Below are 25306 nucleotides of genomic sequence, written 5' to 3' on the forward strand. Positions count from 1 at the left end.
GCAAAACCACCAAGAGCTTTGAAGATAGAGGGTGACATGATCACCCTCTTGCAGTGATCTCCAGGTGCCATCATGATAGCCTGGAGTGGGATGTGGTCATAGGAACAGAGAAATAGGCTTCTGTAGTTTGAGATATGGAGTCAGCCTTACTTAGTGATGGGGTGGGTGTGGGAAGTGAAGGAAAGAATTAAGGATGATAAAGCCATTCACTACGTAGGAACTTGGGGGAGCAGGTTTGGGAGGAAAGCAGTTTCTAGGATGTATGATTTCAAGACCTCAGAAGGGAGGTTCTGTAGGCAGGATTAGAGCTTTCTGATGGGCAGCCCTCCATGTCCAGGTGCTTATACAACCATAGGTCCCCAGGTGATGGGCCTTAGCCACCTGGCCTGATACTTGGCCCCTCCCAGGTCCCCACCTGCCTGGCTGTAGTTTCTGAGAATGCCTGGCTTCAGTTTGTTAGCCATGGGTTCCCATTGCTCCACGGCACTGTTTCCTCTCTGGACAGAAGAGAACATAGTCTCTAACAAGCTCCTCTAAGAAATATGGGCTGGGGATTTAGCTCAGTGGTGCTGCCACCTGCCTTGCAAGCACAAGGTCCTGAGTTTGATCCTCAGTACCAAAAAAAAAAAAAAAAAGAAAAGAAAAGAAATATGTATTCCCCTCTTTTTCTTTCTGTGTTTGTTTGTTTTGTTTGTCCTCTGTGAATGGTATAGAGGAAGGCACATGTGCTACTCGTGTGTTTTTATAAAAGAAAGAAGGGACACATTCAGAAATGCAGTGTCCTCATTTAGCTGCCCTGCTGCTTTGGTTGGTTGTGGAGATGCAACTTATTCACCCTCACTGTAGACAGAGCTGCTGCTCCTAGCCTCACCTGTGGATTGCTCCTGTCTCTGGTGGGTTCACATGTGCTTGGCACAGGGCTGTAGATGTCCACTCGTGCCGAAGTCATCTCAAAGCTTATTTCTGACCTCATGGAATCTATTGGCTTCTGGCTGATGCAGAGGAGGACAGAGCTCAGTCTTCTCTGGTGTGCATGCCCTGGGGTGTATGTGTAGAGACCTTGCTTTTTAAACTTTTAACTGAGTTTAATGCAGCTTATGGCCTCAGGAAAATTCTCCTACCTCTGCCTTCTGATTTCACTCTTGTTTTGAACATTTTGCCCTGTGCTCCTACTCCCTTTGATTTAATTGGCCTTTAGTATCATGGAGAAGCTATCAGTTTTCTCTGGTTAGGCTTACTTGTAAGTGAAGTCAAATTTCCTCATCACTAAAGTCACCTGGAGAACTTCTGTCAAACATTAACTATGGAGCTGGGGATGTAGCTCAGTAGTATAGTGCTTGCCTAGTGTGTACATGGTCCTGGGTTCAATCCCCAACACTGCAAAAAAAATAAATCCTTAAAAAGTTAACTACAGTCATGCACTGCTTAAGAACTGGTCCTGTGTTCTGAGATATGAATCGGTAGCCAATTTCATCATTGTAGGAACAACATAGGATGTACTTATATGGACATGGATGATATAGCTTCCTACACTCCTGGACTGTGTGGTACAGATATGGCACAGCCTATTGTCCATGAGGAACAAAACAATGTGAGATTAAATCAAACACAAGAGAAAATAATACAACCAAGAGACCTGATTAGATATGAGATGTATGAGGGTGTCTCAAGCCAAACAGCATACTGCTTGTTTTTTGTTTTGTTTTGTTTTATCTGTGGTGCTAGGAATAGAGTCCAGGTCCTCACACATGCTAAGCAAGTTCTCTACTACTGAGCTATACCCCTAGCCCCATGCATACTCTTTTATAGTATCCTTTTAAAAAATAATTAGTACTTCATTCACTTCTTCCTCATAATCTATAAACAGGGCCAGTGTTCCCAGTGCTTTATTGCTACTGAACTATACACTGAAAAATGGTTAAAATGGTAAATTTTATGCTAGGTATATTTTAGCATAGTTTTTAAAAAGTAGGATGATAATAAAAACAAAAACAGATCCAAAACTTGCTGCCTAGAAAAGACTTTTGGCTTTAACTGATAGCTTCCCTCTCATTCAGACTTTCAGTTATCCTGTGGCCACTGTCTTGGTTTCCCACCTCCTTGTTTGTTCACTCTTCAGGACAAGTAGATTGGTTATGGATTCGTTTCTGACTATACTAAGAAGCATTTCCCTGCCACTGCCACCATTGCTGTTTCAGGCAACCTTCAAGTCAAGTGAAGGAGCACAGATAAGAGGAAACAGTTTGTCCCAAGCTCTCCAGCTTGAGCCTTGGAAGATAAGGAGCTAGAAAGGAGAAGTGGTTGCGCAACATTTGAGAATGTACCAAATACTGTGAGATTGTTCACTTTATTTATTTTTTTTTTTTTGAGACAGGGTCCTGTGTAGTTCAGGATGGCTGTGTACCCACTAAGTAGATTGACCTCAAACTCGGGGCAATCCTCCTGCCCCAGCCTCTCAAGTGCTGGGATTATAGGCGTGTGCCACCATGCCCAGCAGTGTTCACTTGAAATGGTTAATTTTACAGTGCATGAATTTTATCTCAAAGGGAAAAAGATCACTTCCCTTTTTTTTTGGTACCAGCGATCAAACTCAGGACCTTGCAGTTTTGAGGCAGGCATGATACCACTGAGCTAAATCCCCGTCCCACTTCCTTGACTGTATAAAACTGGGCACCAACCTTCTGTCCTCTGATCTTTGTGCACATCCTAACACAGAGCATTCTTTGGGAAGCACAGATACTGTACTATTTTTCCCAGAGATGCCTCTGCTTTCTGAAGTGCTCCTTTAGAGGATAATGAAAAAGGTCAAATCAGGCTTCCCTGAGGATGTAAGCTGTGACTTGTTCCTCCTCAGACCCTTGATAGCCCTAGCACATAGCATATGCTTGTTCTCATTTCAAAAGATGTGGTGGGCCAGGGATTTAGCTCAGTGGTTCTGCCGTCTGCCTTGAAAGTGCAAGGTCCTGAGTTCGATCCCCAGTACCCCCCCAAAAAAAGACATAGTATGCCATGTGAATAAGCAAAGCTCCAGCCAGATTGGTGGCATACCCTATAATCCCAGCACTTGGAGGCTGAGGCAGGAGGATCACCACAAGTTCAAGGCCAGCCTAAACTACTGTCTCAGCCCCCGCAAAAAAAGTTCTATTGTGAGATCTGCGATCACTGATTACCCTTTGGATTTGGGAAGTTTAGTGCCAGTGACCTGGACATCTGATAAAAGCTTGAGTTGGTTACTTCACATAACCTTCATTTTTGATGCAGGGATTACCTTGTAACAGCATCAGACAGGTAAGGTGTGGCAGCAATCCATGGGCAGGAATTGCCGAGTTTAGGATTCTAGAGCATGGGCAGCAACCCATTTTAGAGTTTGGATGTAAAATTATTTCAATCAAATGGAAAGGAAAGATGTTTTCTTAACTCTAAAATGGAAAGGCGATTCTTTTTTAATTTCTAACCTTTAAACCTGCCCATGTAGGATCATTTATCTGTTGTTTTGGAAAATAAATTATGTTATTTTAAATCAAGAAGAAACACCATCTTTGAGTTATGTAATATTGGTCTATTTCGAACTAGTCAGGTCTGAATAAAAAGTTCCAATCTCTGTTCTTCGGATTTATCACTGCTTCCCTTTCCTTCAGCTTTCCAAGGAGTCCTCTCAACCCATCGATATCCTCCGAGAAGAAGCTTCTGAAATCTTGGATGAAATGAGTCACAAACTGCGTGTGGGAGCCATTCGATTTTTTGCCTTTGCCTTGAGCAAAATATTTAAACAAATTTTCTCAAAAGTGTGTGTGAATGAAGAAGGTATTCAGAAAGTAAGTATTGATTCAGCTCCTCTAGGGATACTCAAGTTAAGGTCATCTGTCTCATTTGGCAGTAAATGCTTAGGTCCGGATCTTTTTGTATGTGTTTCCTGATGATTTTTGAATAGCAGGCCATTCCTTTCTCAGCAGCCCTTAAGATTGAACAATGCTGTCTCAGTGTTAGGCTTGGGTGCCCTTTGGCAGAAATGCCCCGAGGCTGCTGCATTTTTCTCCATGCTTCATGCATCCAGTCAGGAGCTTGTGGAGTCTGTCTCTATGTTACTTGATGATGTTCATGATTATACACTGGTGCCATCTGCTGGACTTCTCCATTGTAAAGTTACTACTTTTCCTCCGTAATTAATTATCTTGTGGAGAGACACTTTGAAAATAGTTCAGTATCCTGTTTTTTATCCCACCTGCCCCACTACTTTTGCATCTGCTGATGATTTTTGCTCAAATCAGCTGTTACTCTGATTGCCTGAAGATAATTCCCCCACTCCTATTGTTTTTTTTTTAATTATTGCATGTTTGTAGCACATAATGATTACATTCATCTTGAGGAGTTGGTACATGTACATAATACATCTTAATTCTTTTTTTAATTCCCTTTCCTCTTCTCAATCCCCCCTACTCCTGTTGTTTACTAGCTTGCTTTTTACTATAAGGAAAAGCTTTCTCTGTGAACAGTATTCATTTCTGTGTTGTTTTTTCCTTTGGCACCAGGGATTGAACTCTGGACCTTGCACTTGCGAGGCAGGTGCAGCGCCACTGAGCTAAATTCCTGGCCCTCATTTCTACGTTTTAATGCTTGTTTTCTTCTAGGTAGGAAAGCACCTACCTTCATTTATTTGCCTTCTTCCTCATGCCTCCTCCTGCTCCTCCTCCTCCTCCTCCTCCTCCTTCTCCTTCTCCTCCTTCTCCTTCTTCTTTCTCTTCCTCTTCCTCTTCTTTTTTTTTTTTTTTGGTGGTGGTGGTGGTGCTGGGGATTAAATTGAGGATCTTTGCCCTGAGCTACATCCCAGCCCTTTTTAAGAATATTTTATTTGGGTGCTTGTTCTTGCTAAACTAAGTTGCGCAGTCTGAGTTTGATCTCTTGAAACTCGTGGTCCAGCCTTCCAGCATGCTGGGATTACAGGTGCATGCCACCATGCCCAGTTCCTTACAACATTTAAAATTTTTATTCAGTCATCTACTTTCCTATCAAGTATTTCTTTCTCCTGTGACTCTTTGATATTACCAACTCACTCTCTGGATCTGTCAGAGAATATTCAGTATAGTGTTTGGGAACAAGAAATATTGGCCATCTCTGTCTTAACTGATCACAAATTATCTATCTTCACTAGTTATGTTTAGAGGTCAGAAAAAAAAGGTAGTACCTGGTATCAGCAACTATATCTGAAATCGATGGCCTAAAGAATATATCTGGAGTTCAAGGTGGCAGCAGAACCAGTGGCCGAGCACAGCAGCTGTGGCAGTGGCAGTAACTGCAGGGAGCCAAGGAGGAGCACAGCCAAGATGTGTTTGTCTAGGAAGCCAGTGAGACCTCTGTTAGTGTCAGAGATAAGCCAGCACCCAGCTGTCACAGACTCATGTTTCTGAAATGACCTAGAAGCAGGATTTGAGCATCTTACTAAAACTGAATTCCCATGCTTTTGACTCCCAAGTGGAATATTGCTTAGAAGATACACAGCCTGGTAGCAAAGCTTGGGAACCACTGCCAGTGGCTGGCTGATTGGCCTTAACAAGAGGCTTTGAAATAAAGGAAGAAACTCTATTTTTGGGAGAATTTAAGAAACACTAGTGCACAAGAACCCAAGTTCGATCCCTGGTACCAAAAAAAAAAAAAACCACTAGTTACAGGTAATTGTCCTATCAGCTATTAAAAGCTGAAAAAATTTTGGTACCACCGCTCCCAGCTCAGAGGAGGAGGCTTCTGGGCCACCGTAGCACTGCTTCCAGCTCAGAGGAGGAGGCTTCCCGATCACCGCTCCCAGCGCAGAGGAAGTGAGCAGCGCAGTTGCCAGCAGCACACACACACACACACACACACACACACACACACCCCTGTCAAAATGAGAAGGCACATAAACAAGTCTCAAAACCAGACTTCCAGATCACCTACAGCAGCCCCAAAGGGAAACAAGATGGAACACTCTGAGATTCAACCATCTGAACTCCCTGAACTCCCTCCCAACAAAAGAGGATCTGGAAAAAATGAAATCAGAAGTAATTTCTCAGATAACAGCAGAGATTGTGCTTATAGTGCAAGACATGATTAATAAATCTAGACAGGAGCTGAGGAACATGATGGAATCCCAACATAGGAAACAAATGGAATCCATAAAACAGATGCAAACAGATTTCCAGGAGATGGAAAACTACATTGAAAGTCTACACAGCAGAATGGGCCAATGTGAGGACAGAATTTCAGATATAGAAGATAAGATTGCAATTAGTGACCAGGAAAAGAAAAATTACTTTAAAATTGTAAAGGACTACGAGAAATCAATTCAGCAGCTGCTAGATGATACACAGAAGAATAACATAAGACTGATTGGAGTCAATGAAGAAACCGGAGAGAGTGCAGATGACATAAAAAACTGTTCACAGAAGTACTGGCAGAAAACTTCCCAAGCAGGGGAAAACAACTTGACACACAGATAATTGAGGCATGTAGGACTCCAACTAGCCTTGATCAAAAATAATCTGCATATAGGCATATAATTGTTAAGATTCCAGAAACCCAACAGAAGAACAAAGTTCTACAAGCAGTAGAAAAGAAACAAATCACATGCAAAGGAAAGCCCATCAGAATCACAGCAGACTTCTCAACGCGAACCCTCAAGGCAAGAAGAGTTTGGAGTGATGTATTTCAAACCCTAAAGGAAAACAGCCTCCAACCCAGATTGATGTACCCTGCAAAACTCTCTTTCAAAATTGATGGAGAAATAAGACACTTTCATGTCAAAGAGCACCTTAGGAACTTCATGAAAACCAAACCAGCACTCTAAAAAATTTTAGACAATATCCTAGGAAAAGACAATGAGGATCTCAACCCCAGGAAGCCCAGCAAAATGAATCTGTAGGGTGGGACAAGAAATTAAATGTAAAGGGGGAGAATCCCAACAAAAAGAAAAAGTCATGACAATAATAAGTCAATGCATATCAGTTATGACCATCAATGTTAATGGTCTCAATGCACCAATCAAAAGAAATAGACTGGCAGCATGGGTCAGGACCAATATCCAACAATATGCTGCATACAAGAAACACATTTAATTCAAAATGAAACTCATAGACTGAACGTTAATGGGTGGAAAATAATACTCCATGCAACAGGAACCTGAAAAAAAACAGGAGTAGCTACCCTCTTTGCAGATCAAGTGGATTTCAAACCAACACTAATAGAGACAAAGAAAGACACTACATCCTTTTAAGGGAACAATCCAAGAGGAAGCGATGACAATCATAAATATATATACACCAAACGCTGGTGCACCCAACTATATAAAACAAATACGGACATGAAAAGTCATATATACACTAATACAATAGTAGTGGGGGACCTAAATACCCCACTTTCACAGATAGATCAACTAGACAAAAAATAAGTAATGAAATACTAGAACTCAATCAAACACTTGAACAAATGAGCTTAAGAGATGTTTACATGGTGTTCCACCTCACAATCAGAATACACATTCTTTTCAGCTGCACATGGGAAGTTCTTCAAAATAGACCACATACTCACTCATAGAACATGTTTAAGTAAGTGCAAAGGAATTGAAGTTATCCCCTGTATATTATCAGACCATAGTGTGATGAAATTGGAGATCCATAGCAAAAGAAATGGAAAAATTTCATAAATATGTGGAAATTGAACAGCACACTTCTGAATAACCAATGGGTCACAGAGGAAATTAAAGAAGAAATCAGACAGTTCCTTCAATTAAATGACAATGACAGTACAACATATCAGAATCTATGGGACACAATGAAGGCAGTCTTACGAGGGAAATTCATAGCAGTGAATACTCGTATTAGGAAAACAGAGCGAACCCAATTAAACAACCTGATGTTGAACCTCAACCTTCTAGAAAAAGAAGAGCAGGACAAACACAAAGCTCATACAAGGGAGGAAATTATAAAGATCAGAGAGGAAATCAATTCAATGGAGACTAAGAACGATACAAAAAAATCAATGAAGCCAAGAGTTGGTTCTTCGAAAGAATAAATAAAATTGACACACCCTTAGTGAACCTTATCAGAAAAAGGAAAGAAAAGGCCCAAATCCATGCAATTAGGAATGAAAAGGGTGAACTTACAATGGACCCAGCAGAAATCCAGAGGATTATCAATACCTCCTTCAAAAACATACACCGATAAGACGGAAAACACGGAAGAAGTGGACAGATTCCTAGATAAGTATGAATTACCAAAGTTGAACAAAGAAGACCTAAAAATTCTAACCAACCCAATATCAAATCAATGAAATTGAAAATGTAATTAAAAACTTACCAACTAAGAAAAGCCTGGGTCCTGATGGCTTCACTGCCGAATTCTGCAAGACATTTAGAGAGGAACTACTGCCACTACTGTTTAAACTCTTCTTAAACTAAAAGTGAAGCAATACTCATGAATTCATTCCTGGAAGCAAGCACCACCTTGATCCCCAAAGCAGAGAAAGACCCAACTGAAAAAGAGAACTATGGGCCAATCTCACTAATGAACATAGATGCAGAAATCCTTAATAAGATACTGGCAAATAGAATGCAGAAGATCATCAAGAAGATCATACATCCTGACCAAGTGAGATTTATCCCAGGGATGCAGGGGTGGTTCAACATACGCAAATCAATAAATGTAATACACTATATCAATAGAGCCAAGGACAAAAACCATATGATCATCTCAATAGATGCAGGAAAATCATTTGACAAAATCCAACATGCATTTATGATAAAAACCCTACAAAAACTTGGAATAGACGGTCTCTACCTCAATCTGATAAAAACCATCTATGAAAAACCAGTAGCCAATATCATACTAAATGGTCAAAACCTGAAATCCTTCATACTACAATCAGGAACAAGACAAGGATGTCCACTATCACCACTCCTGTTCAATATATTCTTGGAAACATTAGCCACGGCAATTAGACAAGAGAAAGAAATAAAAGGAATAAAGATAGGAAATGAAGTCAAATTGTCATTATTTGCAGATGACGTGATACTCTATATAGAAAACCCCAAGAACTCCACCAAAAGTCTCCTAGACTTAATAACCAGATTCAGTAAGGTAGCTGGATACAAGGTCAACAAACAAAAATCAATAGCTTTCCTCTACATGAACAACAGACTCACTGAGAAATAGAGCAAACAATTCCTTTCACAATAGCACCCAAAGAACTGAAATACCTACGAATCAACCTAACAAAAGAAATCAAAGACCTCTGAAAACTATAGCACTCTGAAAAGAGATTGAAGATATCAGAAAATGGAAAGACATCCGCTGCTCCTGGGTAGGATCAACATAGTGAAAATGGCCATACTTCCAAAACTGCTGTATAGATTCAGTCTAATCCCAATTGAAATCCCAGCAGCATACTTCATGGACCTCGAGAAAACAATCCACAACTTCATTTGGACCAGGATTCCCAGAATAGCAAAAGCAATTCTAGGTAACAGACATGTCAGGGGGTATTATAAGCCCCAACTTGAAACTATACTACAAAGCTACTGTGATAAAAACAGCATGGTACTGGCAAAGAAATAGACCTGAGGACCAGTGGAACAAATTAGAAGATGCAGAAACAACTCCAGACACAAACAGCCACCTCATCTTCAACAAAGCCAAACACCCTCACTGGAGGAAAGATAGCCTCTTCAATATATGGTGCTGGAAGATTTGGGTTTCACCTTGCCAAAGATTAAAACTAGACCTATATCTCTCACCATGCACTAAACTAAAATCGAAATGGATTAAAGATCCAAATATTAAAATAGAAACACTGAACCAGCTGGAACAGAGGTTAGGTAGAACTGTTGAAAACATTGGTGTAGGAAAAGATTTTATGAACAAAACCTCAGTTGCCTGTGAACTAGCACAAACAATCAACAAGTGAGATCTCTTCTTACTAAAAAGCTTCTGCACAGCAAGAGAAACCACCAACAGATTGAAGAGACAACCTACAATATGGGAAAAAATTTTCACCAGCTGTCCCTCAGACAAAGGTCTGCTATCTAGAATCTATAAAGAACTTCGAAAAAATCAGACCTCCCAAATTTAAAGACCCAATCCAAAAATGGGCATCTGAAATGAACAGACATTTCTCAGACACAGAAGTAGAAATAGCAAATAAACATGAAAAAGTGTTCAACATCACTGGTCATTCAAGAAATGCGAATGAAAACTGTGCTGAGATTCCACCTCATCCCAGAAAGAATGGCTGCTGTCATGAAATCAACCAATAACAAATGCTGGCGGGGCTGTGGGGAAAGAGGAACTCTGCTCCACTGCTGGTGGGAGTGTAGACTGGTGCAACCACTGTGGAAATCTGTATGGAGATACCTCAAAGAACTAGGACTGGAAGTCCCATTTGACCCAGCTATTCCCCTTCTGAGTTTCTTCCCCAAAGAATTAAAAGAATCATACCACAGTGACATATGTGCACCCATGTACATAGCAGCACAGTTTGTAATAGATAAAACTTGGAAGCAGCCCAAATGCCCATCAATTGGAGACTGGATAAAGAAAGTGTGATTTTTAAAAAATAAAATGGAGTACTACTTAGCCATAAAAAATGAAAAATTAGAAACATTTATAGCTAAGTGGATACACATTGAGGCAATACTCAAGTGAAATAAATAGGACACGTGTAAATACTGAATAGTTTCTCTGGTGTGAGAAACTGAAAGTGTAAATGAGTAAATGGTATAATAGATAATGTGAAATAGGAAGATAAGGGAAAGGGGAAGGGGAAGTGGGAGGGTAGGGGAAAGGAAAGAAGGGAATGGAATTAATATAAGAAAATGGAAACCAAGTCTTTGTAAATAGGGAGGAATGGAGGGGTTGAAGGGAGGGCAGGGGCAGGGGGAAAGAATAATAACCAAAAGAGATTATACAAAGGTGCAAATTTCCAATGATGAGTGTCATTATATTGTATACCTAAAATGTGCCAGTAAAATAAAATTTAAAAATATATATATCTGGAATCTCTAGTGTATCTCTCCCAGCTCTGTTATGTCCATTTTCCCTGACAGGGAATCCAGCATGTACCAGACCTCCCATTTTGTCTAATAATTTATCTTTTTCTTTTTTTAACCTTCCCCAAGAGAAGCATTGTTCTCTTCTATTACAAGGATTCCGGCCAGACAGTGATTAACAGTTGGCTTTCTAAGTTGGACTGACTTAAACTCCATCCTTGGCTCTACCACTCATTGGGTATATAATCATTTGATAAATAAGGAAACTAAGGCTGAGGCCTTTTTATAAACTTATGGTATTAATACACTTAAGATGGCTGATATGTGGAATGAGTACCCAATTAATATATGTTAGTGATCATTGTTATTATTCTGATCCATAAAAATTAGCTTTTTTAATATCCTTGAACTGAGTGAAATTATTTAAGAACCCTGAAATAATACTTATATTTTGTCAAAGCAAACTAAGTGTGTACATGCAGTAGGGAAGGCAGAACACAGACCCATTCTTCTGGCTTCTGATTTGAGAGATGATTTTAATAACATGACAACTGAAATGATTTTTTTAAAAAATGCAACATCTGTTTTAAGCTGCAGCGTGCTATCCAGGAGTACCCTGTTGTCCTGCTGCCCAGCCATCGCAGTTACATTGATTTCCTGATGCTGTCCTTCCTTCTGTTCAGCTATGATTTGCCTGTGCCTGTGATAGCAGCAGGGATGGGTACGTACTGCTCTTCTGCTTTTATGACTGTATATCCTGAAATCCTCACTGCTGCTGCTCAGACTCTGCTGTGGTGGTTGAAGATGATGTTGGAAACAGCCCCTCATCTTCCACAATGGTCTGAGTAGGGCACATCAGTGCTTCACTTCCTGAAGTGTCTAGGCGGCTGGAGACAGGCATAGAGCACATAGGTTTGAAAAATGAGACTGCTACCCATGTATATTTCCTGCCCTTTGATTTAGGTAGGGACATAGCTATCACTAGGTAATCTCAATTTTTAAAATATAGTTTTATTGTGGTAAATACATATAACTACAATTTATCTTTTTTTTCCACAGTACTAGGTATTGTGTGTATTGAACCCACAGTCTTCTCACTGAGCTACATCTGCAGCCCTTTAATTTTTTTTTTTTTTTTTTTGACACAGGGTCTTGCTAAGTAACTAAGTTGCCCAGGCTGAGCTCAAACTTGCAGTCTTCCTGCTTCAGCCTCCTAGAATACTGAGATCACCTACGTACATCATTACGTAAATTTTATCTGGCTTAAATTTTACCATCCTAGCCATTGTTAAGTGTATATATATGTGTAGTTCATTATTATTAAGTACATTCATATTGCTATGCAGCCATCACTTTATCCCTAAAACTCTGTTCATCTCACAAAACTGAAACTCTGCCTATTAAACAGTATCTTCCCACTCTCTTCTTCCCCCTGCCCCAGGCACCCACTGTTCTGTCTCTGTGAATTTGACTGCATGACATACTTCATATAAGCATCTATAGAATCACCAGCATTTGTCCTTTTGTGACTTGTGTATTTCACTGAGTAGAATGTCTTTAAGGTTCCTCCATGTAGTGTGTGTTAAATATCCCATTCCATGGATGGACCATATAATGTTTATCCAATCATCCATTAGATACTAGGATTGCTTCTGGGTTTTGGCTATTACAGATAACCCTGCTGTGAACCTGGAAGTACACATACCTATTCAAGACCCTACTTTCAGTATTTTTAGGTATATACAAAAGAACAAAACTGTTGGATCTCATCGTAACTGTATTTTTACTTTTTGGAAGAACCATTGCTTTTCCCACAGCAACTACAGTTTTACATTCCCACCAACAGCTCACCAGTGTTTGAATTTCTTTGCCTCCTTGCCAACACTTGTTACTTTATGTTCTTCTCTTAAAAAAAAAAAAAAAGCCATTCTAATGTATGTGACGTGTTATATCATTGTACTTTTGATTTGTATTTCCCTGACGATTAGTGATACTGAGCATCATTTTGGTGGTTTTTGGCCATTCATGTGTCTTCTTTAGACAAGTGTCTATTCAAGTCCATTGTCCATTTTTAAATTACATTGTTTAGTATTCTTGTTGTTGAGTTGTGGATTTCTTCATATTTTGTGGATATGTACCCCTTACCAGATAAATGATTTGCAAATATTGCCATCCCATGGGAGTAGTAGGAGGTAACCTCCCAGCAGGCGCTTGGCCCACAGAGTCCCTTCTTTTCCATAATTCTATTGTGTATCTCTTTTTATGGATTTAATCTCAGGAAGTATAACTATTAAAAATGTAGAGGTCGTCTCACATACATGAAATGTTCTTAATAATTTTCAATCTTTATGGAACGTCTCAGTGTCTACAAATAAACATTAAGCCTTGTTTTGTTTTAGACTTCCTGGGGATGAAGGTTATTGGGGAGCTGCTGAGGATGTCGGGTGCCTTCTTCATGCGTCGTACCTTTGGGGGCGATAAACTCTACTGGGCCGTGTTCTCCGAATATGTGAAGACTATGTTGCGGGTAATTACCAAGTACTTTTAAGCTATATTTGCTTTCTACTGAGGTTTACCTATTTAAATTCTGAACTTCTGAATAGACTACTTAGTTTTTCCACCTCGAGAAATATTCCAAACCTCAGCAGTGTAGTGAATCTGTGTGACTCTCTTGTTTAAGTCTCACTGTGAGCTGCATCTTTTCAGAGGACGGGGAGGGTGGTTATAAAAAAAAAGCAAAAGAAGCATTTCTGGGGCGGCAGCTCAATTGTGGAGCACTTGCCTTACATGTGTCAGGCTAGGTCACAGCCCCAGCACCAGAAAAGAAAGCATGTGCCATTTTGAGTGGAGGCAATGTTTTGTGTTTTGTTTCTGTTTTCTCTTTAAAGAATGGTTATGCTCCTGTTGAATTTTTCCTCGAAGGGACAAGGAGCCGCTCTGCCAAGACATTGACTCCTAAATTGGGTAGGTTACTTTCAAATTGGAAAGAAAAATAGAAACCCAAAGACTGAGTATGGTGTCATTCTAGCTGCTAAATAGAACTGGATACTTTTTTTTTTTTTTACAAGATATTCTTTTCTTTGTAAGTATAACTTTCTTAAAGGGTAACTTTATGGGTTTAGGATATGATACATACTTTTGATATCTTTCTACTAATGTGCCCTTATGTGCTCTGTCTGCTCTTTGATGTGTATGATAAAACGTTTCTCCCTGTGTTTACAGGTCTCCTGAATATTGTGATGGAACCATTTTTTAAAAGAGAAGTTTTTGATACCTACCTTGTCCCAATTAGCATCAGTTATGATAAAGTATTGGAAGAAACTCTTTATGCCTGTGAGCTTCTAGGAGTTCCTAAGCCAAAAGAATCCACAACTGTACGTGAGGATAGCCAGACTTGATTTTCTTTGAGTGTAGAGAATATCTTAACTTACACTTCAGCTAACTTACAAATGTACTCCTTTTTGTATTTTTCCCCCTGTTGTGATACTAGGGATTGTTGAAAGCCAGAAGGATTCTCTCTGAACACTTTGGAAGCATCCATGTATACTTTGGAGACCCTATATCACTTCGATCTCTGGCAGCGGGGAGGATGAGTCGGAGCCCATATAACTTGGGTCCAAGGTGCAAGGCCTATGTTATAATACCCAACACAGAAATGGATTAAAACCTAAAAGTGCGAATTGTGACTGTTGAGTTGACAGATCTAAAGTTGAACCTTCCTTACCTGAGATCACACAGCACATTGTCAGGGAAGCTGTATCATTTCATTTTCAGCAGTAGAACGCTTCAGTGAAAGAAGAACTGTGTGGGCCAGATGTGGTGGTACAGACATAATCCCAGCACTCAGGAGGCTGAGGCAGGAGGATCATAAGTTGGAGGCCAGCCCAGGCTACATAGTGAGATGTCTTGAAAAAATAAAACAACCCAAAACAACACACATACACACACACACACACACACACACACACACACACACAAACTGAGGAACTGTGTTTGCAAAAAATAAAAAATTGATTAGATGTAGGATATGTATGTCAATAAGCAAAGTCAGACAATGACCATCCTCCTTAAAGGAACTAATTTAACAGTGGGAAGAAATAATTCCATTATTAACAAGTACATGTCCAGGAATGGTTGAGCACTGCTGTAGGCCAACTAGTGTCCTGAGTACTGCTCTGCTCTGCTCTGCTCTTCTCTTTCTCTCTTTTCACTATAGTTCAGGCTTGTCTTGAACTCACTGTGTAGCCAGGGTGGGCTTGGACTTGGGTAATCTTCTTGCCTCAGCCTCCCGAGTGCTGAGATCACAGGTATGTGCCACCACACCCAGTTCTGAGTACTGTTTTTGATCACAGAACGCAGTACGTAATGATAAGGAATGGGACTGAGTACCTGCTCATGAGAAAATATATTAGGTCTGCTCAGGATGCAGGGTACAGATACACAGATGCATTTGAGTTTTCTTGTTTTAGAGAGGCACACTGGGGAAGTAAGGGAGAAAAACAGTTGGCCAGAGCCTGCGTGTGGCAGTGTTGTCCTGATTCACCTGTAGCTCTCATGGCTGTCTGACAGCAGTGTGCCTCACTAATGGCCTCCTTTCCTCTCTCAGAGGTAGGTGTTGGCTTTCTACCGCCACAGGCTGTCTCTAAATGTCACTTTGCCTTGGCCAAGTACCCTAGTGTAAGGCACCCACATCAGCAGTTTTTGCATCAAGCTGCCTTCTTGGGTAGCTGCTTTTGGGTCCTTTGTGTCTACCTTCTGAGCTGATGACCCATTCATGCAATGCTGTCAGATGGGTGCGTTGGTCTTTGGCAGGTGCTCTGAAGCCTCTGAAGGGGGCAGCATGCTGGGCAGCTGTGCGGTCTGTCCATTGCAGCGTCACTGTTAAGTGCAGCCTCAAGTAGAGACCGTGTTCCACACTAGAATTCTGGACAGTCATTGGTTGTCCTGGGGGAGACACAGATGGGGTATGACCTATTTATAAAGCAACAAGTTTTTACTCAGAGGTGGGAATTAACAGTATTTCTTTCCACATCTCCAGAGCATTCCCTGGAAGTATGTGAACAGGTTACACAGTCGTGAGGCAAGGGAACCCCTGCGTGTGGCCTGAGAGCTTCTGGTTGGCAGAGACATGAAAAGCCTTTTAGGGCCTATCTCCTGCCCAGCATGTGGTTGGCAGAGGAGTCATTTGTGCTTCTGTGCTCTTCCTTTCAGATATGTCCCGCAGAAACCATCTGAGGAAATGCACTCCTTTGTCACTGAAGTTGCCTACAGAATGCAGCTTCTGCAAATTGAAAACCTTATCCTGAGCCCGTGGGTCCTGATAGTAGCTGTTCTGCTTCAGAACCGCTCATCCATGGACTTTGACACCTTGGTGGAGAAGACCCTGTGGCTGAAGGCCTTGACCCAGGCATTTGGCGGGTTCCTGTGGTGGCCGGGTATGTAGGTGGATGTGGGCAACATGCAGGCCTGCCTTTTCACCTCTAAATCTGAGAACATTGTGCAAAACCTAAATTAGACTTGAGCAAAGCATTGTTCACAGAGGAAGGACGTTCATCTGCTTTTATCACTGGTAGGCGTGGAACCCTTCGTGTTGATGATTTGAGAAAAATTGTTTATAAATCATTTCTCCTCTTGAGATTAAACACCTTGAGGAGGAAGCTGCTATCTCATAGGAACGTAGCAGATTGAAGAATAACAACACGAATCCTTCCCTGCATGCCCACCCCTTTTTAAACCATGTTACATTTGCAGCCTATTTGCCTCACTGGGGAGAAAGGATTAAATGGTTGGTCTTAGAGATTTATACACATCTCTGATGATAACAACTTGGTAAAAACCTTGTCAGAATCATGAATACTGCGCTTGGAATTTTTTCTAGGAATATGACAGTACTGCAGTGCTTGGAATATGACAGTAACTAGCTTAAGTTGTTTTCAATCTCTGATTTAAAACAATATAGGCTCTAGTTGGAAATGCATGTTTTTTAAAACTAGATAATGAGCCGGGTATGGTGGTACATGTCTCTAATCCCAGCACTCGGGAGGCAGAGACAGGAGAATTGCCGTGAGTTCAAGGCTAGCCTGGGCTGCATGTGAGTTCAAGTCCAGTCTGAACTACAAAGTGAAACCCTGTCTCAAAAATAAAAAAAGACTAGATAATGACTTATAATCAAGCATTTACTGTTTGTTCATCAAGCCTACACAAACACCTCTCTGAACTGGGTCTTGCCAGGATGCAGAGGCATACAACATGGGATTCCTGTTCCCACGTGTGCATAGAGAATGGGTCTGGGATTTCCTGAGAACACTGTGGGCTAAGGGCCCATACTCAGAAAGATTTCAGAACTGACTTTGACCCCATCTCAATGGAAAAGAAGCTCTTTAGGAAGATGGAGGAGTGAATTCTGCTTCATGCAGGGATTAGTAAGTAAGAGATGGTGGGAGAGCACCAGGTATTCTGTGCCTTGCAGGTGGTATGGGGGCATAGGAGGATAGAACCAAAGGATGTGGACATCAGCTGGATTGCACAGGCCTTGGATCTGGGCTGAAATGTGTAGTTTAGGGGAACCGATGATGTATTTTAATCAGGAAGAAACCATGTTATGTGTCCTTAGAAATTTAATATGTGAAATGGTGCTGTTAAAATGTTCTTCATGGGGCTGGGGGCATAACTCAGTGGTAGAGCACTTACCTAGCTTGTATGAGGTCCTGGGCTCAATCCCCAGTATTGCCAAAACATAAAAGAAAACAAAAATAAAATGTCCTTCATGTATAGTATCCTGACTCAGTTGGTAGAGACCAATACTGTAGGGAACAGGGGAAGGGGACGTTACCAGAACCTCTGCAGTGAGTCCTACTCTCCTGCGAGCCACGGCAGCGCATGGCGAATTACAGGAAAGGTAGAAAAATGAGACTGAGAAGAAGCTGAGCTTTGGGTCTGATCAGTGCTGCTCTGCGCAGCAAAGACAAAGACCCCCTCGCTTGTAGCACCTTTTATTCAGTACATGGGGAAACAGATGTAACAAGTGAAATGCAGAGTTCAGTACTTCACATTGGGATAAACAAGGTGTAACAAAAGACTGGGGGGCAGTGGAAATCTAAGAACGATGAGGAACTCTGCAGATGAAGATTTGGTTCCTCCCTGGCATCTCCTGCAGATGTGGTCTTGTCCTGGAGCATTACTGAGGTCTCAGTTGTGACCCAAGGCCAAAATGCAATTATGCCTGGAATGTCATGGCTGGCCTGTAGGCAGGAGAACTAGGCCTACTCAAATGATTTTTCCCTAGAATTATGTAGCATTGCTCCCAACACAATACCCTACAGAGACCTGTCTCATTCAAATGTACTGTCTTTGTGTGCAGATAATGAACCTGCTGAAGAAGTTGTCCAATCCAGCATTCTTCTGCATTCCAACCTTGCCAGCCTTGTCAAAGACCAAGTGATTCTGAAAGTGGACTCTGGAGACTCAGAAGTGGTCAATGGACTTGTTTTCCAGCACATCACTCTCCTTATGTGCTCAGCTTATAGGAACCAGTTGCTCAACATCTTTGTCCGTCCTTCCTTAGTAGCTTTAGCCTTGCAGATGACACCTGGGTTCAGGAAAGGTAACTTTCAGGAATGTGACCTTGAATTTCAGAAGAAGCCTGGCTTTTCAGTTCCATGAAAGGAGCAGTGTTTGCAGTCCCATAATGTGCAGCCACATCTGTGCAGCCTACATACCAGCAAAGAATGGAACTTTTACACTCAGAAGAAGTTAGGTTTGTTGCCTAAATACATGGCCATCTGCTTAGAGTTTTAGAATTGCAGAGTGCTATGGCCCGTGCCTGTAGTCCCACCTACTTGAAGGCTAAGGTGGGAGAATCTCTTGAGCCCAGAGTTCCAGGCCAGCCTGGGCAACATAGCAAGACCCTATCTCAAATTTAAGAACAATTTTAGAATTGTAAGAACCTAGATTCTCTAAACCTCTCCTTTTAGGAAGGGCACAAAGAGTTGTGTAATTCTCAGAGAAAGTCCTGGCATGTGAGCACAGTTGCCCATTTCCTGGTCAGACACTTTCTGCTATAACAGCACTTCATCCACAGAGTTAACCGGGGGCCAGCACCCCAGCAGAACACCAGTACTCCTGTACTCCTGTCATACAGTGGAGTTCTGGTCCCATGGAGTGGGAATGAGTGAAGCACAGTTTTTGCCAGCAGGGGCCTGTAGTCAAGGCCAGGAGTTCCTACCCAGGCCTGCATTACAATCACTGGACTGGGCCCCACCTCAGAGTTCTCCTTCAGTTGGACTAGATTGAGGGCCACACCTTGGTGTTTTGATTTTCAAAGCTCCACGGGTGACTCTTAAGAAAAAGTGCTAAAAATATAGTTAAAGCCGTAAGAAATAAGAATATAGAGGGAAACCAGGAAATCAGTTCCTTCCCTTTTCTTCTGGGAGCCTTGATGTAAGGGAAAGGGAAGCCCTGGGCTTCTGAGGACTGGTGTCTTGCTCATTACCAGGCTGACTGACAAGAGGGCTGCTTGTAATGTAGATTCAACCTTCAAACAATGCTAGGTTGCAGTTTGCTCTGTAGGTCATATTTGAATTGACTTTTTTTTTTTTTTTTGGTTTTTTGAAACAGGGTTTCACTGTGTGGTTCAGGCTGGCCTTGAACCCACTATGTAGCCCAGGCTGGCCTCAAACTTGCAGCAGTCTTCCTGTCTCAGCCTCCTGAGTGCTGGGATTACAGGCATGCATCACCACTCTTGACTCAAATTGATCTTAGTAATTCCGATACTCCAGGAAGCTAAGGCAAAAAGATTGCAAGTTCGACCTCAGTCTGGGTGACTTAGTATGATCCTGTCTCAAAGCAAAAAAAAAAAAAAACTGTATAGGGGTGTAGTTCACTGCAAAGGCCCTGGGTTCAATCTCCAGCACCATTTAAAAAAAAAAAAAAAAAGTTTTTGATGACTACATTTTAGGTTTCATGAACTCCCTGGTACTCCTTGAAAGTTTAAAAAGCTATATTGTAATGTTATGTAATGAATTTATTTTCAGAGGATGTCTACAGTTGCTTTCGCTTCCTATGCAGTGTCTTCTCAGATGAGTTCATCTTCCTTCCAGGAAACACACTAAGGGTGAGTCCTGACCACACAGGGAAGTGGGCCACTCTGTGCATTCTGGAAATTAGGGATTATTTAGGAATCATTTGGTGAGAGGTCACTTTTCAAACCCCCAGCACAACTACTGTAAAGAAACTACAGCTGTTTTAATAAAAATCAGTACTTTCTTGTTAACAGCACACTGGAACATGTCAGCCAGGCAGGTGCCTTTGACTGGTCCTACCCACAGTGTGGCCTACTAAGGGGTGTGCAGGCTCCTCAACCCAGTGTGCTGCTGGGCTGTTGGGGCAGGCAGTGGCAGAATAGACAGAAAGTGGTACAGGATTTTGTGTGCTGTGTTAGGGAGAGCAGGTTTTATTTTATCCCGTGAGGAGTGAGGATAGTTTGCCAAAGGTTCTTGAGCAAAAGCACAATCCTCAATGTCTTTAGGACTGTTGTGTACACTTCCTATTTAAATTTAAGGTGCATGTCAATGTGGAGTGAAAGTTCATCACACATGTTGTGGTTTCATAAATGTTTTATGTTTAAGGCTCGGCATTTTGAATGTTACAGTGTTGCAACAGACACTTCTCTGGCTTCAGTAAGCAGCCAGATAGGAGTCATGGGATTAGCTGGCGTTCTCAGGTGGGGGCTGCATGTATTGAGATCAGCATGTGCCTGTGAATCCAAATTTGTGGGTATGTCATGCTTCCCCTCTTTCCTTCCAGGACTTTGAAGAAGGCTGTTACCTGCTTTGTAAAAGTGAGACCATACAGGTGACCATGAAGGACATCCTTGTTACAGAGAAAGGAAATGGTGTGTTAGAATTTCTAGTAGGACTTTTTAAACCTTTTGTGGAATGTTACCAGGTATGAAAATTTGGCAAGTTATCCTTTGTGCCCTCTATATCAAATGTGTTAATAAGACTTTCCACCCTGTGCTTATTTCTGGTCTGAAGGGGAAGTATCTACTCCAGGTGAATGGTGAAACTAGTTTGATGAATACCGTGAATGATTTCACCTCTTAAGTGTACAAAGGAAGAGGTTTGATCCTTCACAGACCCAGGAGAATAACAGCTAGTAAGGCCTTGAAGGAGTATTCATGTAACCAGGTACAGGGAAACACTTGTTACACTGTCTTAGGTCTCTCCTTCTTAGTATGTAGCAAATTTGCTATAGAGTAGGCATATATATAGTCATATGTCTTTATTATTTATATATTATTTATGTTACTAAGTTCCAATGTTGAAAAAGAAAGAAAAAGTTCAAAAAAGAAAAAGTTCAAATGTAAGTATCATAAGAGCTTGGCAGAGCTCTGAGGAGTAGGTACAGAAAGGGAATGATGGATATGCCCAGCAGGATTTCATGCCAGGACTCAGAGGGAGGGCAGGAATTTGAATGTAAACTGTGGGAGCCACATACATTGGTGTGAAGAGAACTCTGTGTTTCTCCCTTCCATCTGTGTGCACATTGGCTGTGGGCAGTGGATCAGCCTCGTGACACAGTGACACTTCTGGCCCATGAGATGACCCCTCCTTGCATAAAGTCTGTCACTCAGTAGACACTTGATAAATGTTAGTTCTACATTTAATCACCTTTCTTAGTGGAAATTGCCCAGTGTTTTAGGGCTTAGTGCTTTATTAGGTATATTTAGAGGAAAAGACCAAATTATAAACATCAACCTCCTCACTTCTCAAGTAGCGTAAGATGTATGAAGCTGCTCTCATATTAGCTTATACCCGAGAAAGATGAGCAACTTTAATATAATAAGTGTTGCTATTATTTAAAACTTTTTTTCTAATTTAAAAAGTAATAAAAACTCAAAAAGATGTCTTTAAAATTCTGCAGCTTTTCTCTGCTCAAACCTTGCAGGGTCTGCATTCTGTTCCATTATGATATGTTAGGTTTTTTAAGAGGGCAATATAAAGTTATTTGCTATTCTCTTATATTTGGCCACCTTTTTTTCTTCTCTGTTCTTCTCATCCTTTTTTAAAAAATCAGATAATTTGCAAATACCTCTTGCATGAAGAAGAGGACCACTTCACTGAGAAATACTACTTGGCTGCAGTTAGAAAATTCACAGATCAGCTTCTTGATCAAGGTCAGTCATGCCTCTGTTGGTGGTGATTTTTTTCTGTTGAGAACAAAAATGATCCCTTAATTCTTCCTCCCCCACTTCAGGTACCTCTCAGTGTTACGATGTTTTATCTTCAGATGTGCAGAAAAATGCCTTGGCTGCTTTCGTGAGACTCAATGTGGTGGAGAAGAAAAAGATGTAAGTACGATGGAGGACCCACAGGTGCTGACAGGGCAAGGACAGTAGGTGACACTGGAGCACAAAATCCAGAGGGATGTGGGGACAGACCCTTGGGACAGGCCGTGCTATCTATGCTTTACCTCCTTGTCTCCTGGTGTGTTAGTCAATGTCATCACCCTGGACCCCTTGGACAGTTACAAATGAAAATGAAACCAAAGCAAGGAAGAAAGTATGATAGGCCAATGACTTAGCTTTTATCTAATACTGAAATGTATAGATTAATTACGGGGAAGATTTTTGAGAAATGTGCGTGTGTGTGTGTGTGTGTGTATGTGCGCGCGTGTGTGTATATACAAACAGATGTTTTCCTAATTGAGTGAATGTAACCATGATAAAACTTACTGTGTAGACTTGTGCAGCAATAGGCCTTGTGTGGTCATAGGCATGCAAGACCTTTTACCCATTTCAGGGTAGCTGGAGAAAGACTATGTGCAAGGAGCTCGCTGAGGTGTATGCAGTCAGGAACAAAAAACAGTATTGAAAAGCTGTCTTTTGACCCTGGTTTATGCAGTAACAAAGCTTGTTGTTCTTTCCTCCAGAAATAATGACTACATATACAGTGTGAATGAACCTGCCATGAGCAAATTAGAAGAGATGCTTGGTAAGTGTGTGGCTTAATAAAATATGATGAGTTTTCACCTATGTTTATTAGTATGTATTAAAATGGGAAAGCAAACTCTGGCACTAAATACTTTATCAATACAAGCAATAGAGTTCTGATATAAACAAGACTATTAATATAGTCTAGAGGGCCGGGCATTTAGCTCAGTGGTTCTGCCATCTGGCTCACAAGCACAAGGACCCAAGTTTGATCCCCAGTACCAAAAAAAAAAAAAAAAAAAAAAAAAACAGAACAAAACAAAAAAATATATATAGTCTAGAATTTCCTGAAGGAACTGGATAGAAACTGCAAGGAAAATTAAACAAGAAGCCCAAAGCAGCCAGTGTGCTGCAAAACAGAGGTTCACTTCCAGGCTTCACTGATGGGAGCCAGACCCTTCCCTCCAGTCATGGTGCAGACGCCTCTCATTCTGCTCCTGATTCCTGCCCTTGTTGCCATTCTTGGGTCCTTTCTCTTCCAGGTGAGGAGTTGGAGTCAGAGTTGTATCACACAGACTTTCTGAACTCAGAATTAGGGGTGACAGCACATCCTTGGGAGAATAGTTTAACCTTCACTCTTCTCTAGACCCTGTCAGCCTGTAAGAAATCAGTCACCCCAGCAAAGGCAAGGTATTTGTTTTGTGTACATGGGAGTCAAGAGCCTTGACATGAATGGAGAGATGAATGGTCAGAAGTCAAGAACACTTCTTGTAGGAGTGATGGGGCCATTTTAGAAGAGGAGATGTTAATATTTAAAACAAATGATTATCTATTGATTATATTGAATAAGCACTATATCATTAAGAGGATATTCTTACAATTAATATTTTTGCACCTGAACTTAATTCAGGACATTTATTAAAGCTTCATGGATGAGCTGTGAGTAGGTAGGTGTCTGCAAGGGTTGGGAAAACCAGAACTGGGAATATGGAGGAAGAATGGTCAAAGAGGAAGGCCAGAAGGGCAGTTGCACCACTGATATGGACAGGAGAGATGAAGTACAAGACTTTGTGAAAGACAGTGTGTAAGTCAAAATCCCAGCTTTCCATTTATATCATGCCTGAAATCTGAGTGTGTAACCTAAAAATTCAACTTCAGATTTGGAAGGGAGGGGCATATAGCTAAACAGTGTCATTCAGCAAGGGTGACAGAATTAGCTTTTCCATGGCTGGAAGCAGATGTGAGTATGAATGTACTAGAACACACTAGACTTCAGGTCCCGAAGCACAACAGCAGTTGGCTCCTGGTTCTGCCTTGCCAGTCCTATGATGGGCATACCATTACCTCTGGGCATCTGCTGTCTTTCTCCATGGTGGACTGGTGTGCCCGCTGGTGCTGATCAGCCTGCAAAGCTCTGCAAAGCATTGATGTCCTTCGTGGGCTGTTGCTTAAGAGTTGCACAAGGAAGGACAAAATCAGTGTCATTTCTTGAGCTGTCTCTTTGTTTGTCTTAGGTTGTAAAACACCAATAGGAAAACCGGCCACTGCAAAACTTTAATAATCACCAAGCAGTTATGGAAAATTTGGATACATAATTACTGTTACAAAGGACTCACTGCTTCAAACAGGGACATAATGGAAGAGACACATCTTGTGCTCTGCAAGACTTTGTGATCTGCAGACTGAGTGGAGGAATCGATTGGTGTGAGCCATCAGGGTAATCTTCGAACCATGACAGTTAATGGTGTTTGTGTCCACTCTGTGTGTGTTTTAAAATAAAACAGTCTTTTGAAAATGTGTTTGGAAAAGCAGTTTCCATTTCACTAATACTTTTCAACTTCTTACATGTTTTTTGTTTGTTTGTTTGTTTGTTTGTTTTTGGTACCAGGGATGGAACTCGAGTCCTTACGTTTGCAAGGCAGTCAGTAGAACCACTGAGCTAAATCCCCGCCCCTCTGGCCCCTCTTGCGTTGTTTTGAACTTTTGTGCTGACTACTGTGAAAAAGCACATTGACACTAGACGCTCCTACTATTCAAGGAGAAGTAAGCTGGCGCAGTGGTGCACGCCTATAATCCCAGCACTGAGGCGGGAGGATTCCAAGTTCGCTGCACTAACAGTACTGTATAAACGTAGCTTTAGGCTGTGTGTAGAAGGTTTATATGGAGCAAGGTGTATATGTTCATACTTGTGTTGGTCAGCTTGATGATATCTCATTATGGATATGCAGATATTTGAAAACCTAAAAAATATCAAAAATCAAAAGCAGTTTTGGTCCCAAGCATTTCAGATAAGGAACACTCAACCTGTATTTTATTTGTTGTTGTGGCTTTGTTTTGGTACTGGGGATCGAACTCAGGACCTT

At 41.3% G+C, this 25306-nt stretch overlaps 1 protein-coding gene across 1 annotated transcript in view; it reads left to right on the top strand.

Moving 5' to 3' along the window:
- The window catches only part of Gnpat (glyceronephosphate O-acyltransferase), a 32649-nt gene extending 7909 nt beyond the window's left edge, over nt 1-24740 (top strand). Inside the window, exons 3-16 of the mRNA XM_004854659.4 lie at nt 3639-3815; nt 11603-11732; nt 13411-13538; nt 13900-13975; nt 14234-14385; nt 14502-14632; nt 16223-16446; nt 18372-18614; nt 20044-20123; nt 20816-20956; nt 22088-22187; nt 22268-22361; nt 22943-23004; nt 24458-24740. Coding sequence (XP_004854716.1) covers nt 3639-3815; nt 11603-11732; nt 13411-13538; nt 13900-13975; nt 14234-14385; nt 14502-14632; nt 16223-16446; nt 18372-18614; nt 20044-20123; nt 20816-20956; nt 22088-22187; nt 22268-22361; nt 22943-23004; nt 24458-24501 — 1782 coding nt within the window. The 3' untranslated portion in view covers nt 24502-24740. The remainder of the gene's footprint in view (nt 1-3638; nt 3816-11602; nt 11733-13410; nt 13539-13899; nt 13976-14233; nt 14386-14501; nt 14633-16222; nt 16447-18371; nt 18615-20043; nt 20124-20815; nt 20957-22087; nt 22188-22267; nt 22362-22942; nt 23005-24457) is intronic.
- Nucleotides 24741-25306: the final 566 nt, after the last annotated feature.

The sequence above is a fragment of the Heterocephalus glaber genome, unplaced genomic scaffold (genome assembly GCF_053883595.1).
Source record: "Heterocephalus glaber isolate CG9 unplaced genomic scaffold, H.glaber_assembly_v1.0 deba00001472, whole genome shotgun sequence".
Taxonomy (NCBI): Eukaryota; Metazoa; Chordata; class Mammalia; order Rodentia; family Bathyergidae; genus Heterocephalus; species Heterocephalus glaber.